At 41.6% G+C, this 15,799-nt stretch overlaps 1 protein-coding gene across 4 annotated transcripts in view; it reads right to left on the bottom strand.

Moving 5' to 3' along the window:
- Nucleotides 1–601: 601 nt before the first annotated feature.
- Nucleotides 602–15,799, bottom strand: part of CCDC88C (coiled-coil domain containing 88C) — a 100,100-nt gene continuing 84,902 nt past the window's right edge. For 3 of the 4 annotated variants that reach the window (XM_074584207.1, XM_074584206.1, XM_074584208.1), the window contains 10 exons: nucleotides 14,829–15,015; nucleotides 14,459–14,604; nucleotides 12,991–13,080; nucleotides 11,931–12,169; nucleotides 7,779–7,961; nucleotides 7,318–7,386; nucleotides 6,441–6,509; nucleotides 5,347–5,648; nucleotides 4,130–4,345; nucleotides 602–2,915 (listed from right to left, as the gene is read on the bottom strand). In XM_074584207.1, the coding sequence (XP_074440308.1) occupies nucleotides 1,902–2,915; nucleotides 4,130–4,345; nucleotides 5,347–5,648; nucleotides 6,441–6,509; nucleotides 7,318–7,386; nucleotides 7,779–7,961; nucleotides 11,931–12,169; nucleotides 12,991–13,080; nucleotides 14,459–14,604; nucleotides 14,829–15,015 (2,515 nt within the window). In that variant the 3' untranslated portion in view covers nucleotides 602–1,901. The remainder of the gene's footprint in view (nucleotides 2,916–4,129; nucleotides 4,346–5,346; nucleotides 5,649–6,440; nucleotides 6,510–7,317; nucleotides 7,387–7,778; nucleotides 7,962–11,930; nucleotides 12,170–12,990; nucleotides 13,081–14,458; nucleotides 14,605–14,828; nucleotides 15,016–15,799) is intronic. The other variant, XM_074584209.1, reaches the window with a different exon arrangement.

Below are 15,799 nucleotides of genomic sequence, written 5' to 3'. Positions count from 1 at the left end.
CTGAAACAAAGGAGAAACACCCATTTTTAGTGATCTGGCCAAGAATCCATGTTGAGAGGGAATTTCTGGAAGCAGAATTTCAGTTTACCAAAAAAAACACTCGGTACATTCTAAAATTGCTCTACAACACATAATTTTAAAGTTGTTGCAAAACTATGGTTTGCAATTAAAACAGCGGAGAAGGCAGAAAGCTCCTTTTGCCATTCTCTTCGTGTTCAAAGATGAATAATTTCTCACCTTGTAAGGAATCCTGGGAGTTAAGCACAAAATGCAAGCTTGGTGAAACCGACAGCACACTTAGCGCGGTCTGAAGTGGTCAGAGAAGCATAAAAATCCTAACGGTCTGATTCTACAGTGACCTGGAAGTCACTTCATTTGCATGATCAATCCTCCCAAAGGCTTCAATAAGAAGGTTACAATCAAATGGAAAGACTTACTCGTACGCCTTTTGTGGCAACATGATAAAGACGAACACAACTCTGGCACACAGCAATGCAAATCAATGCTGAGGCTCACACAAAGCTATTGCAGACAGATCTCCACCCGGCGCCACGAATCATGATTGTTCCAAGAAAAAAAAAAAGAAGTAGTACAACATCCATCTATTTTATTTTAATCTTTATTATAAACAATTTTGTAGTTTCCAGAACGGGATTACTACATACTAGATAACAAAAACATCCTCAGCTGAATCAGTTTCAGCTTTTACTAGATTAAATCAGAACCAGCAAAACAGGTGTTTTTTTTTTAAGGATTTAGTCTATTGCAAGAAAAAGAGCTTTACAAATATGAAATAGAATTAAAGATAGCATTTGATCATATATACATAAGCAGCTGATGACAGTCTGGACAGAAACATACAAGGAGCTTCTTTGCACATAAATAGATTTTTTAAAAGTATATTTCTTTCTCATGTTTACAAAATTATTTTGCTTCCTATACTGAGCAAAGTTCTTGGAGACAAACAAGGATTTCTAAGAGACAAAATCCCACAGATTGCTTAGGATGTGGGCTGTCATGCACACAAGGATGTAATAATACAATTTCCACAGCATTCCTATACAATACTTGAGCTTCTTATATACATACAAGACACTTTTGTACATGAGATGCCACCTTTGCAATTGTAGTGGCATCTCCCCTGAAAGGCTGCGTTAGTTCCAGTGTTTGTATAAAAGATAAAAGGAGTTTCAAAAGGCAGCACCACTTGGCTTGCAGGGTCAGGGACTCACCGAGCTGCAGCGGGAGCGGAGGCGGTGGGAGGGGGGGATTATGCTGCCTCTCTGCCCTACACACACCCAGCGGGAAGACGTGACCCTTGAAGTCTACACGTTGCCTCTATAAAATGGGGCTGTGGCAACAAGAATTGATTTGAACAGATCCACAGCTAAAGCCACACACTTTTGCTCTTCAGCTTTCTCTTTGAGCTACCTAAGCCAAGTGTCTGGTTCTGTCTTTGGGGGAGAAGTTTGGCTTTATATGACCTTTTCAGTATGGTTAAATTGTATATCAACGGCGGGGCTGGGTTCAGCGCACACATGACCTGTGAAACTCTTCTTTAATGCAGGTAGGAGGGGGCACAGTGCAGCGATGACAGAGGACCCTGCTAAGCCTCTCCCGGAGCAGGGAACGCTCAGCACCTGTGAGGACCAGGTGCTGAGCCTGCTGTGAAGATTAGGTCAGGCTTCCACCTTGTTTTAGGCACAACAGTGTCAAGAGAAGGGCTGGGGTTTCGTTCCTCATTTCTCTTAATCATGCTGTGTCCAACTAGGAGACAGTACCCGGAGAACACTCGGAGCAGCATGCAGGTGATGCCTTTTAAGACCTGGCACAGTGTCTAGACAAATGCTACCCAGCCGTCAGCAACACCAAACACACGTACTGCTGTCTGCACCTGTGGGTTACACACACCCATACTCATACCAAACCGTCTGCTGATCCCCCTGGGGGTCCGGAGACCCCGGAGTGCTGTTGGAGCTGCTTCCTCTCATGGGCTCCTCCACAGTCCCTGCGCTGCCTTCTGGCAGCTTACCCTGGCACTTGGTAAGTAGAGCATCACCCTGGCCTTGCCCATGGCAAATATTTCCCTCAGTGCTGCTGGACACAGCTCTGGCAGGGGCCGCTGTGGCCACCTCCCCAGTACGAGGGGCTGGCTTGGGTTTGACTTTAGCGGGAGCGTGCGATGCTGGGGAGTAGTGCTGCCCGGGGCCCAGGCGCTCCTGCTGCGGCACGTTCAGGCTGCTGGTGGATGCGGTGGGTGAGGCAGAGAACTGATGGAAGGAGAGCGGCCTCTCATCCTTCGGTGGGGCCAGGGAAAGGCGCCTCGCGTCAAGCTGCCGACAGCGGGAATCGACACCTTGCATTGAACCTGCCACCTTTGCGGACTGCGGCCTCTCTCTTAAGGTTGCCTGGGAGCCGGCTGGCAGAGAAGCCCTGGCGGTCTGACTGACAGCGTCCTTGCCCCCGCGCAGCTCCGCTGCCGACTTCTGAGGGCTCTCCTGCCGGTACGTCTCCGGGCCGGTGGCTCTGAGGAGGTCTGCAGAGGCTAAGCTGAATGCCCTGTTCAGTGAGGTACTCCTCCTGCTGGCGGTTCCAGGCTGCTGAGGCTGTGCCATCTGCCGCGTCCCGCCGGCGGGCTGGTGCTGTGGTGTGTGAGGAAGCTTAAGGGACCCCGGGGAGTTTGCCAGGGGCTCCGGTTCGACTTGTCTGAGGTTTGGCTTCATGTAATTTCCAGGCTTAGCTGTTCTTCCTTCTTCGTTGGCGATGGTCATCTTTACAGTTGGAGCAACGAGACTGGTGGGCACCTTAGCAGCCTCCTTTCTGGACGGCTGAACCAGCAGGTTCCCAGTAGCTGAAGGCTCATTTGCTTTCCTAAAATAATCGCTGAGCAAGTCGTCTCTGTTACTGGAGGTGTCCTGGTGTGAGAAAATATGCACATACCACATTAATGACAACACTTCTTGGGTAAAGAATCATGCAGAGCTTTGTGTTCAGATAACCTTCCTTCCCACTCAATTCAACACAAACACAACCGTAGATTTTATATTTAAAGTAGGGAACAGAAGATATGTTTACAACAGGTATAAATCCAAATCAAGGAGTAACATGCTCGCCCTAATTAAATCTTGTTTGCCAGATTAATTGTCTTAAATTTTTAAAACTTTTGATTTCGCTTGCAACCTGGGCAGCAGCCCTTTTGCTTCCTTTCACATCAGCCACTGTCATTGTCACATCAATATCATATTGATGACATCAGCCATTGTTATCAGCAGGTATCAATGATGGTCTGTCACCTTCCAGAGTACGGTTCATATGGAGAACACTCCACTGTAACTTCAGGGATGTAACAGGAGAGAAAACCTTGGGGAGATGTGCCAGCATTACAAGAGTTTCATTGCTTCCCCACCGATTCCTCTCATCTCTCCCAGACGATACACTATGTTAAAAGCTGCATGTACGATATAATTAAATGTACAAACCACCATTACAAAAACGGAAATATGATTGCTTGCCCACTATTAATTTTCAAATTTCAAGTCAGACAATTAACCTGGCATTAAAAGAAAATACACAATGAGTATTTCATGGGGATGGTCCATGCAATCCAAAAATGGTGACATTTCATCATCTGCCATTGGACTATTAGTACAAGGCATGCTCAGAATAGTTAAGGGACATGCTGTCTTCACGAAAAATGTGCTCTAACAAGCTCTTGAAATTTCTTTACTCTTCTCTAGGGAGTCCGTTAAAACTTAATACATTCATTTCACTAGCGTTCCAAACATTTCTTCCAGTCACAAAACTCATTTGCTAGAGGTGAACACCGTCAATGGTAATAGTAGAGCAGGAAGATTTCTATGCTCGACTAAATGTTAAAGCGTTAGGATTATTTTTAACTTCACTTTAAGCTGCTGTTACGCACATTAACGTTACAGAATGACTAGTCCTCCAAAAGCACGCATGTTTATGAACAAGCATGGGAAATACCTTATGAGCAATTAACGCAAGTGATCTGGCAGCCTTTAAAATAACAGCTAAGAGTTACAGGATGCTTTGATAGGTATTAATACGCTAGCAAAAGCTGTGGTAAGTTGGGAGCTGTTGCCTTCATAGCAAGAACAACGGATACCCTGGGGATATACAGTGAAGTAGATCTCCTGTTTCCCCTGCCTGTTCTCTGCCTCACGCTGTCAGGACATGAATGACTGAGGACTGATTCGAGTGATTGCGAAGGTTCCTGACGGAGGGAAGGACATAGGGAGTAGCAAGAGGGATACAGGGCATCGGCTTCTAACAGAAATTGGTGCAATGAAATCATTTCACTCTCATTTAAACTGCGCCGACGCTGAAAAGGAACAAGGATGACAGAAAGAAATGAAAATGGAGACATGGTCAAGTAGTTACAGACACACCAAAAAAAAAATATCAAATTTTAAACATCTCTATAAACTAAGAATTAAGGATAATGAGAGAATAGAAGGTATATTTAAATATTGCTCTGAAAATTCAAGGACCAGCATTTACTGATGCCATAAAATGGTACAGGTCTGTTGATTTCAATATTGTTACCACGGCATTCATGAAACAGAAACATCTTACACTATCAATTAATTGTTCTTAAGATACCAACACGCTCGATACTGCACCACCTCACTACCGTACAGCACGTCTGAGCAGTAAAAGACAAACGCTGTCTAGAAAACAAGCATTTCGTTCCTGACCAAGCACTTCAACGTGCAACATATTCTTGCAGTTATCGAACCAAGCGCATGGTGCCAGTCAGCACACAAACACGCCGCATGGTGAAAGCATCGAGAACTTCCTTCAGCAAGAAAAATATTCTCCCTCAAATGCCCTGATGGTATTTTCAGATGAGGAGATGGTTTTAACAACTGCGTATCTTGCACTTCAATTCAAGGCTACTGTTAGGTTTCATTTCTAATTACAGATTTAGCAGCTGAAAATGACACAGAAAACTTATCAGTTCACAAATAAAAATACCTGGAGCTGAGAACTGATGACGTAATATGAAACCTTGACCACAAGTGTTTGATATTAAAAAGCCCCGGCAGTCCAATACATAGTACTTGCAGTGAATTATCTGCCTGACTTGCCATAGCTGATACACCAAAATAAATCAGCAGAGTTCTGTGTGAAAGTTAATCTTGCCTTAGTTGTTGGAATTGTTTCATTCAGTTTTCAAGATTGAATAGTTCTCTAAAGGTTCCACACGTATGAACAGGGATCTTCTCGTCTTTCCTTGTCTCCCTATGCCCTCATCCCCCTGAATCAGCTTGGAGCAGCTTTTTGACATCCGAGATGGGCTATCTAGCTCTATTTACTTACGCTTGGTGGAGACAGCCTGTTGCTCTCTTCCAAGAACTCTTCCAAAGTTACCATCTCACTGCCAGGTGAGGCAGACCGTTGCCTGCCTGCGTAAGACTGGGATGGAGTACTCTTCTGAGGTATATCATAATTGATCAAACCATTCCTGTGGGAGGAGGACTCATGCCTGCTGCTAGGGCTTAAGATGGCAGAAGCAGAGTGAAAGGGATAGGTGTCTCGGAGCAAGGCTGGTGCCTCTCTGCTTGGCACCGTATCTTCACTGCTGAGGCTCTCGGTTCTACCATGGATACGATCTAAGGAACCTGAGGAGAAGCATAAATATCATTAAAGACACTGTTCTTCCCTCATTTCAGTAGGTTTTCTCACTGAGGTAGGAACTTGATCATCCAGGGCCATTTGCACACAGACTGGGTGGGGTTTTTGACCTTACTTTCTTCTCCCATAGAACTCAAGGCAGTCAGAACTTTGAAAAATCAGGACTAGTAAACGTTTTACAGTGCCTTTGTGGCACTGTATTAAACTGTATTAAACTTTGAGGCCCTGTGTTAAACAAGCACAACTACTTGTCCAAAGACTAGGAACAACACAGATAGTAAGGGGGCCTCTTTACCACCTCTGTGCCACTAGAAGACCTCCCAGTCTTGGCTGCACGTGGTCTGAGAGACAGGACCTGCCAGTGGGAAAACAGAAAGTGGATTTTTCCAGTGTCAGGTCTCCCGGCATCCTTCAAGGATGCACAGTTTCAGCAAAAGCAAATCTCCAGAGCACACAGATTCCACACACAAGCTGTGTACAGCGTAAGAACAGCAGAGACCTGTTGATGTAAAAGAAGTCCAAGAGCGGCCTGATACTTCCCACGATATGATGCCAGTCAGACTGATGCAAAACTGGAGTGCCTGCCTTAAAAAAGCCACCCCTTGCCAGAATCAATCTTAGAAAAATGCTTCTTGCCAGCAGCTTGGATTCCCAAGACAGCCATGTCCACATTGCATAACCGTTACAGTTTCAAAACAACAGTTTTCAAATTTAATTGGAAGGAAAATGGCATGGAATTTCACTTTCTGTTTGTCAGAACTCAACTGTAAAAGGTTTACCTTTCAAATTGAGAGGTGAACTACTGCTGGAAGCGTTCCTACTGCTCTCTAAACTGTTTGGCCTGGACACTGAAAAAACACAAAACAAGCATTGAATAAGTTCCTCTGATTTTCTAAAAGACTTGGCCGCAGCCTGCCTTCTGAAAATAGTGCAGCAAAGTGCAACTTCGTGCAACTAAGTCAGTTTGAAAACATTAATGATGTAATATACACAGGATGCCAAAGTCTGGACAGAGTAGAAACCATTTCATTTTTCAAGTCAAGTTGTTCAGGATTCATCTTGTTTTTCTCACTTATTTGTTTTGCACAACGAAATACATTCTAGGTTTTGCTCTTACAGCAACTATAAAACAAAGTAATGCAAATACTGAAGTTCAACAATAACTTACTGTCTCTTTCTCAGTTTGGTTCTTTGCAAGGGGCTGGTAACCAGCCTGCAAATTCAGTCTTCCACAAATCTCTAAGCAGGTAGTGCTGCTGCTGTGGCACCAGTGCTTCTGCCGTGCACCCAGACCCCCCCACCCCACCGAATCTTTTTTATTGCTGATTCACTCCCTTAAGCAAGGAACCGAACACTGTTCAGAAAAATCAGCAACAAATCTTTACGACATGCATTAAAGGGTCTGTTGCTGGGGCAAGGCAATTCGTCTCAACGTCAGCATCGTTTTTGAAAATTAATTTTGGGAAAACGTCCATTAAAAGCTTATCAATAGAAAAATAGAAGTACTTAGCCCCACATTCCCAAAATGGTGTTGTGTTACTACATCTCATTCTATCATCTTAATTTAACTAAAATGTCCCAGGACAGTTCACGTGGATGCAATGAAACAAGTCTTAATGCAGAGGTCTGGAGCATTCATACGTGCTACAAGCTTACCGTGCTGTCTGGTGCTTGCAAACTCCACCTCAGGGGACTGTTCACATAGATTATCTTCTGAATTATAGCCTGAAAAGAACACAAAATTTAAAAGGCAATATTAAACACAGGAAGGTTAATCCTTCAGGTCAGTCTCTGATGCATTCTCTCTAGATGGAGGTGATCAAGAGGGTTTTACAGAGCCAACACTGGAAGAGCACCCATCTTTCTAACCACTGCTGTGAACCACGGGGCAAGGAACCACAGGAGAACTGACATCCAAACGCGTTCTATCAAGCTGATGACATTACAAGAGTAAAGAAACCCTGTATCTGATCAATTAAACCAGATAAAGTAGGAGTGAAACTACTAGCGCTCTGTTTTTGTACTTGAATGCCGCTAGAAGCTGTGTTTCGCCCAAGCAGGAACTACGAAGTAGCCTGACTTGTACGAAGAGCTGGTCTATCAAACACAGCGCCCACCTTTTGGCCTGCCCTGGAGCCTGGAGACAGGGGTGGAAGTGTGCAGATGAATAGCCGAGGTCGAGTACGTCCTGGGACCCAGCTCCACACAGCAGTGTTTTGTCGCAGAGTCTGCTGAGATTTCAACATTATCATTGCTGCCTCCGTGATGGGAATTCCTCTTTTGCTTTAGGTCCATTAGCACTGAGGGGGAGCGAGGTAAATAAATATGAATCAATGCAAAATAGCATTAGGAGATTTGTATTTATCTGCCCATACAAACATGACAAGCAGGCACAAAGAAACTGCACAACAAGAGGCGCTGGTTTTGCAAGCTTTTCCACGAACAGTTCAGTATTGGGTGGGAAATCTCTGCCACCAGTTTTTCAATCATGTGTGCTCTCTGTAATGTGTGGGAGTGACAAGGGCTGCTCTGTGCCAGTGGGAGGGCTGATATTATACATGCAGCAATTACCGTGAAAGGAGGAAGAAAAGGAGCAAAGACATGAATGCAGAAAAGATACGCGAGGTGTGAAATTCCCTTAACATTATTCCTTGCAGGTACATTTTATAAACACTTCTTCAGTAATAAAATAGAATAAGGGAAGAGTGACAGAAGTCACACTCTCATTCAAAGGGAAATAATGCTGATAATTTGGAAATTAGCTAGCATGATCTGCACACTAAGCTAACTGTTTTCAGGTTTAGATCTTTGCTGTGATAAGAGCTCAGTCTCTACAAGGTTAAAACTCTGCTGCTCTCACGATGCTCTGGTGCAATGATTTGTAAGTGGAATTCCTGGGATCTTAGCATGAGAACAACAAAAAATACCTGCTAGAATATTATTTAGATTCGGAAGGCTGAAGACATCTTTCCTCGTGATGAGGCAGGTTAATTCATTTCTTGTAATGTGAATGTAATGCTTTAAGGCACACATAAAACAGCACAAAATTTAAAGAATTTACTACAGGACTTAATATATGCCCTTAATGAGATGCAAGATTCTACTTTTCTATAAATAGTAACTAAATGCTGAAAACACAGCAGAGTGCAGTAGTCAAAATAAGCAACTTGCAGAGACAATGGACAGACAGTTAGTTCAAAGCACAGAGCAGCAGCAAAGCTGTATTAGAGAAATGGACTGAGCTACTGTCATCTTAGACAACTCCTGGAAGCTGACTTCAAAAACAATGTTTTCCTCAAAAACAATGTTTCCCCACCCAGTCTGTGGGGTCCGTAGCACAGGGCTGGCACTTTCTCTCAGAACTGAATTTTATGGCATGCCTGGAGGGGCAATTACTGGCTAAAGCTTGCCACGCAAATCTGTATTTCTGACTGACTTTGTAGACGCACTTAACACCTTCCATAGATGCCAGAATTATTAATTGCCCTGGAGACAAACATTCTCTACAAATCCCAAAACGGCAGCAATAGGCTCGTCCTTGGTTGTGCCACAGAGGGACCGCTTCTCAGGGTGAGAGGGGAGGTGAGGTCTTTTGGCCTCTCCGCTGACCTCCCCGTAGCAAACTGCCTGTGCTAAATATGTTTCTCTAACGCCAAGCGGGGACTGGACCCACACATCCATTTCAGAAGCCTCCAGGCTGTGACTCTCAGGCAATAAGAATTCCGGGCAACGGATCCATGATGAAGGTTATTCCTAATGTTAAGAAAACAAATCTACTTTCTTCTTCCGAAAATTTCTGTCAAAACTGAAGCAGCAGAAAATGAAACTTGAACTCAATTCAAGGTGTATTTTCATAGCTGGAAGTGTGAAACCCTGCTGAACAGCAGGTTTGAATGCAAACGTCAAGATGCTTTGTGGAGAGTAATTTTCCCAGTAGCTTCTGCTCTATATTCGAAGTTAGACTATTTAAAAGCAGACAGAGATGTTAAAAAAACCTGCCATTTCCAGGATTTAGTGGCAGAGAATATTGGAAAAATCTCCAGGATGTGAGACTCCGTTATATGAGATTTGTATTTTAGTAGGATTACAACGTTGTAGAAAGCATAGCAACAGCAAATCAGTTCAACACTTCAACTGGACACGATGCAAGTAGGTGATTGCAAGGAAGTATGGAAGCACGCAGCAACTTCACTTACTGATAACATGCACCACAGCCAATATACATACGCAAACTGTATGCCATGAGGTCCCCTAAAAATGTGCTGCATTGAAGAAGTGATCCAGTGTGCAATAGTGATTCCTCTTCTACAGGAAAACTTAAGTCCATGTTCGCTAATCTGTGCTTGTATTTAGAGTATTGTAAAGACATGCTGAGTGTTTCTATAAAGGTGTGTGTTCTTCTAAGGCATGTGGGATTTTTTTTTTTTTTTGTGTTCATTTGTTTAAAATATTTGACAGAAACAAATGAGGATAAATGCTAAAGGGAAGGTGTTAGAAATATCCCAATTCCGGGAAAGAAAGAGGTTCATTAGGAGAGGATGGGATGTCGGAAGAAGACCAGAACCGGAGCCGGTTAGAGAGAGACTGATGATTCGATGGAGACTTAGGAGACTTTTCTTTATCCTTGATTTTGCTTCTCAAAAAGGCAATCTTTTTGCGCTGAGCAGCTAAATTGTTATCACCCAGGTATCCCAAAAAGAAGAAGAAAAAAAAAAAAAGTAAAAAACACCTCGTAAGTAAAACTTGAAAGTGTCTTAAAACAGATTAAAGACTATACAACCAGTAAAAACGAAAACGGCTAAACAAAGACTCACACATACATTTGGAGGACTGAATAATGCATAGTTAATCATAGTTAATCTGACTCAGATTAACACATCGATTAACGCAAATACATAAAATATAAGTAAGACCATTAAGAAATTACTGTTAGATCAGCCAAAACATTTTTATTTAATAAAGTAAAATCAAATAGGTGTGTACCTATATTGGTGGTATATATACTTGGTGGTAATATACTTAAATTCCCTAGATGTCTCCTAGGCTTTAATACTGATGCTCATCATCGGAACATAAGCATGTTTCACGAAACATCAAAAAGAACGAAGCCCCAGTGACTTTCTGCTATCTCTGGTACTCCGTAAGAGCCTTGTTCTGCAGAAACCCAAGCCCAAATTCCCAGGTTGAACGTGGATGCATGTTAAACACTTAACATCTCCTGGTGATCGCATGGATGATCTGAGACATGCATTTTTATTTTAAGTGAATCAACGACCTTGGAGAATTAGAATGGGGAAAGGCAAATATAAAACCCAATCAAAACACAAACTTCATCCAGACCGACCCTTGCACTAGTTTATAACCACAGTTCCAGCCTCCTCAGCTGCTCCCCTTCTGTTCCCCACACTCCCCAGTGGGAAGACAGGAATTATTAGAATTATTATTTAAGGATTAATTTCAAAACTGCTTCTTCAAAAGTATTCCCGGAGGACAACAATCTATGTATAGAAGCTGACAGAAGTGATCTCAATAGAGTAAGCAAAGCTTGGGAGATATATTACCTTTAACAAAGATCACAGAGTATTTATTTTGAGGAGCTTTCTTTTAAATTTCCCGTATTTAAGAACACCTGATTTACAGTCTGAACTAACTAAGCAGAAAAAGAAATCATTCCATCTTCCTTACGTTTGTGGTAGAGAGTTCAGAAAAATCATTTAATCAATTTAAATTATGTAGCTCTTAGTTGATTCTAAGTCAAAACACAGTATCATCCTCCAAAATAATTAGATTACAACAAATTAGCATTTTCTATGTTATTTCTTCTGCATGTGCGCCATCTCCTGGTGGTGGCTGTAAGACCAGCTATTACCCATTTGAAGACTAGTCGCTCATCAACCATAATATTATACGGTCCAACTTTAAACTGCTTTGTTGCAAAACCCCAGTAAATAAAGTATTTCCACCAACTTATTAAGTCACATGCAATACATTCAGGCAAACCAAGAAAATATATACAAAAGTTGAAGGGAGAAAAAGTAGACAAAAGGAAAAAAAACAAACTAAAACCAAACCCAAAAAAACCCTACCTTTTAATTTACTCAGCTTTTTAGTTTAGGGGTTTTTTTGCTTACTAAAACTTTTCATGTACTAAAAAAATGGATAATTACTATAATGGGATGGAGTATCAACATATCCTATATATTAAATATTTTAAAAATCTTTTCAAAAAAACCTGTTCAGCTCATAAATTTAGGCTGGGCATTCCTTACCTTTGTTTGAAGAACCCCCAGGGGTCTCTTTCTCTTCCATAGAGTTTGACCCTTGAGAGGTGTTATCCTGAGTCTCTTGATGTTTCAGTTTTTGGGAGGCAGATGGAGAGTTTACCGTGTCTGGGGACTCAGAATGCCACGGGGGGCTTTCTGCTGCTGGTTTCAACCGCTCCCTTGTAGTCTCCTTCTTTGGCTTGATTAGTTTGACTAAGGCTCTGGCTCCAATCCAGTGGTTTTTCCTGATAAAACAGGTTTTGTGAATGGAATTCATAAAACACTACAAGAAATACTCCCCAAAGTTGTTTAGAGTTGTCCTAAAGCCGTCAAGCCAACCTACATTTTTATTTGTTTACTGTCATGAATCGGTTGGAAAATTGCAGGATAAATTTCATAGAGCTTGGGATCGATTTCCCTCCCAGGGTCAAAATTATTTTACAGAAATATTTCTTCAGCATGAGAAATGTGAGAAAAACAACCGTTCCCTCTGCTAGAAATCTAAACTACACATATGGACCCACATAAGACATTGCAACTGTGTGAGAAGCTCTACTACGGGAACACATTGAGAAGGAAAGAAATGAAAACTGCTTTAAAGACAAATCCCTCTCTAAGACTATCAGTCAGAACTCTGTGTGGTGGACTTAGCTTGGCTCTTTGTTGTTCGTAATATAATTTTTTTAAGTCCTTTCTCTCCAATGAACCACTTTGAAAGAGCAGCTCTGGAAGCTTCTACTGCTGCTTAGTCACCATATTGGGGGTCCCTCCCCCCTGCTAGGGACAAGATGATATTCATCAGGGGAAAGTGGCTTTTTTCCAATTAATTAAGTTTCAGATTCCAGTATTAAAATAGAGGGCCCCGCATGAGGTACTATGGTCTACATTAACACAACCTGTTTATTCAGGCAATGGCTTGCAGAGCGAGAGTGAAGAAAGAATTGGAGATGACACTGTCCTTATTTCAGATGAAATTTCTGTTATCTCCAGTTACAGAGTTATGGAGAACTCTCTCTCACCCTCACAAATCTGTGCAACAGCAGAACTGACCCCATGTGGGACTTACTTTTTTGGAGTAGGATCATAAAACTTGTACTGATCCATTATCTTCTCTTCAAGTTTTTCCTTGTGTCTCCTTAAGGCATTCAATTTATCACTGTGAGAGGGAAAAGCATGTTCTGAACCATCCGTATGAAATTAAGCATAATCAAAAAACTGAAGACCAAAAGCCACCAAGAGAGCAAAGAGACTGAAATATCTTCTTATCACATAACCTTCGGAATCCTACTGAGCTCACTCACTGTTTAGAGAGGGCAAATGCAAAAACCTACTGAAGTTCCTGATGGGCGATTTTTGTGCAATAAGCATGAAAGGTGAAAGAACAGCAATAGGTTGGTGCCACATTACTCACTAACAACTCAGGCAGAGTTTGTTTGGTGGGTGTTAAGATTAACCTTACTTTGTTTTTTGAAAATTAGTTTGCTGATTGTTCAATCTTATTCACAGATCACTGACAACTACTCAAGGGTTAAGATCCTTACATAGTTTGAACTTCTTGTCTACGTGATAACTCAGTATTTTATTCCTGTTCTGCTTACTCTGTTGCAACTCCGTATTTCTCTGTAGAGAAATAAATAATGTTTGATCTTTTTAAGACTATTTTGGTCTCCTGCGAGCAGTGTCAAAGCACTTTCAGCACTGCCATGTAATCTTACTATTTTTTTAGTCATTGTTTTATTAACATGCACAGTGGATGTTAGCAAATCTTTTTTCATTCAAGCAGCAGGTCTAATGTACCTCCACCGCAGAACTGTCAGACACCTGGATAAATACACTTTGAGTACATTTGAACTGTATTCAGCCAATTTCAGCAAACAACTTCTAACATTCCAACCATATAATCCAGTACTGAAATAAAACTCAGTAACTTCCACGTCATCATGAGGTGCTTAGACTAAAAGTCTTGGGATTAAGAGCACTTTTCTTCCTTCTTTCACACCTATACGGCAAATTCACTGCAGTGACAACGTGATTCTTTGTAAACGTACAATATGTTTAAACAGGGTACCTCACTTAAGTGTGTCACCCTGTGCATGGGGGATGCAGCGATGTATGTTGACACTTGCATCCTTAAAAGCAACATCAAAGGAAGCATTTTTTATAATGCAAATGACAAAAACTAGGAGTATGAATATTTGCTATTCCTCAAGCTCTTCAGAAACCTTTCAGAAGTACCACTGGGTTTAGCATTCAATCTTTTATAACTAAGTTTTCCACATGGGTTCATCCATATTATTTGAAAAGAGCTGTGCTTGTCTAGGTGTCTCCTGAACATTCCTTTGCAGTAAGACAATGAGAAGAAAGTTTGTAGCTTCTCCCCGTTACACACATCTCCTCCTAAATATCCCCTTTTCTAGCCAGATATCAAGTAGATCTATCATTCCGCTGCCTGTCCTTCTGCTCCTGATAGATGATTTGTGTCTCTGTCTAGATGACTTTTTTAGGTTTCCCAGTTTAAACCTCTTGTTTCTTACATGTACTGTTTTTGTTCTTCATGATACTGCTCCTTGTTCTCCATGTTCTGCTCCAGTAACATCTGATTCTGCTGGCTCAGCATCTGAATCTGACTCAGGAGATGATGGTTTTCTTCTTCCAGATTTCCCTTTAGACGGGACAGCAGCTATTAAACAAGACAGATTAGTTTCTCCTCTGCATCTAGCTTCCCTGGAAGTGCATCACAATAGCATAGCAACCTAGGACACAAATCAATAAACTTCAAAGTATACAGGGGTGTTATTATGACCACATAGCTTAGCTTATATATATAGCGTGCCACAAACTTCACATAATGAATGTTAGCACCCTAACAGGAGCCCAGCAGGACACCCACCTACAGCTACTCACCTCACAGTGGTTATCCAGCTTGGTCAGAGAAATATCCATGGACTGGTGCTGTTCTTTCAGCTCATCGTAGCGAGCCTGCCAACGATTCAGCTCCAGCTGAGAGTTGTTCAAGGAAGTTTTCAGCTCTTTAGTGTGTGAATGCAGCCCTTCATATTCTGCTTTTAGTTGGTTGTGCAAGAAATTCACCCTAAACATGAAGAAGCCAACAGCCAACGGAGGACATGTCATAGAAAGCACCTCACATTCAAAGACCACACCATCAGTGTGCAGCTGTCAGTAAATCAAACATTAAGTTCCAAAGACTAACTCCTAAAGACATATTTATTCTAAGCATATAATAAAATTTTATTAAGAAAGTAGTAATAGCATTATAAAATGTTTCAAATCTACAAAAGAACTGAAAGGAAAATAGATGAAACAAAAAAACTGCTATTTCCTCAATGTCTAAGAAACACACCACAAATTTCTGAGGCACAACGTATTTAAGAGCATTTGGACATAAAGGCAGCTCTATTTGGCACAAATAAAGAACACTCACAGAACTTTTTTCCTGATGCATGAAATATGAGCATTAAAGTGTCCTGAACCATGAGACATTGCAATGCTGTAAGATGATACTGTGGCATTCTTTTACAGCTTTTGGTAAATCTAAAAATGTCTACAAATCACGAAGGCATAAAATTAAATTTATAGATAAGCAAAAAAGATTAAGTTCTGTATCTGCAGACCGATCAGCTGAGCCTTGCTCTCTTCCAGCATCACAATCAACATTTTGCAACATCTTTCTTTGTTCCTGGCGAAATGGAGTTGAAAACAGCAAGCTTGAGGAAATCTCCTTTGCAATTGGGACAGCACATGAAACTTTCATGTCTGAACTTAACATGTGATTTTTAAATATGATTCAATCTGACGTTGCTTTAACTTGATACAACCTTATTTGTACCAAATTCTCTCTCAAAACACCTGTGTAG

This window comes from Larus michahellis, chromosome 4 (assembly GCF_964199755.1).
Source record: "Larus michahellis chromosome 4, bLarMic1.1, whole genome shotgun sequence".
Classification (NCBI taxonomy): domain Eukaryota; kingdom Metazoa; phylum Chordata; class Aves; order Charadriiformes; family Laridae; genus Larus; species Larus michahellis.
Note: the sequence above shows the minus strand (reverse complement) of the source record. Positions and strands in the feature narration are given on the sequence as shown.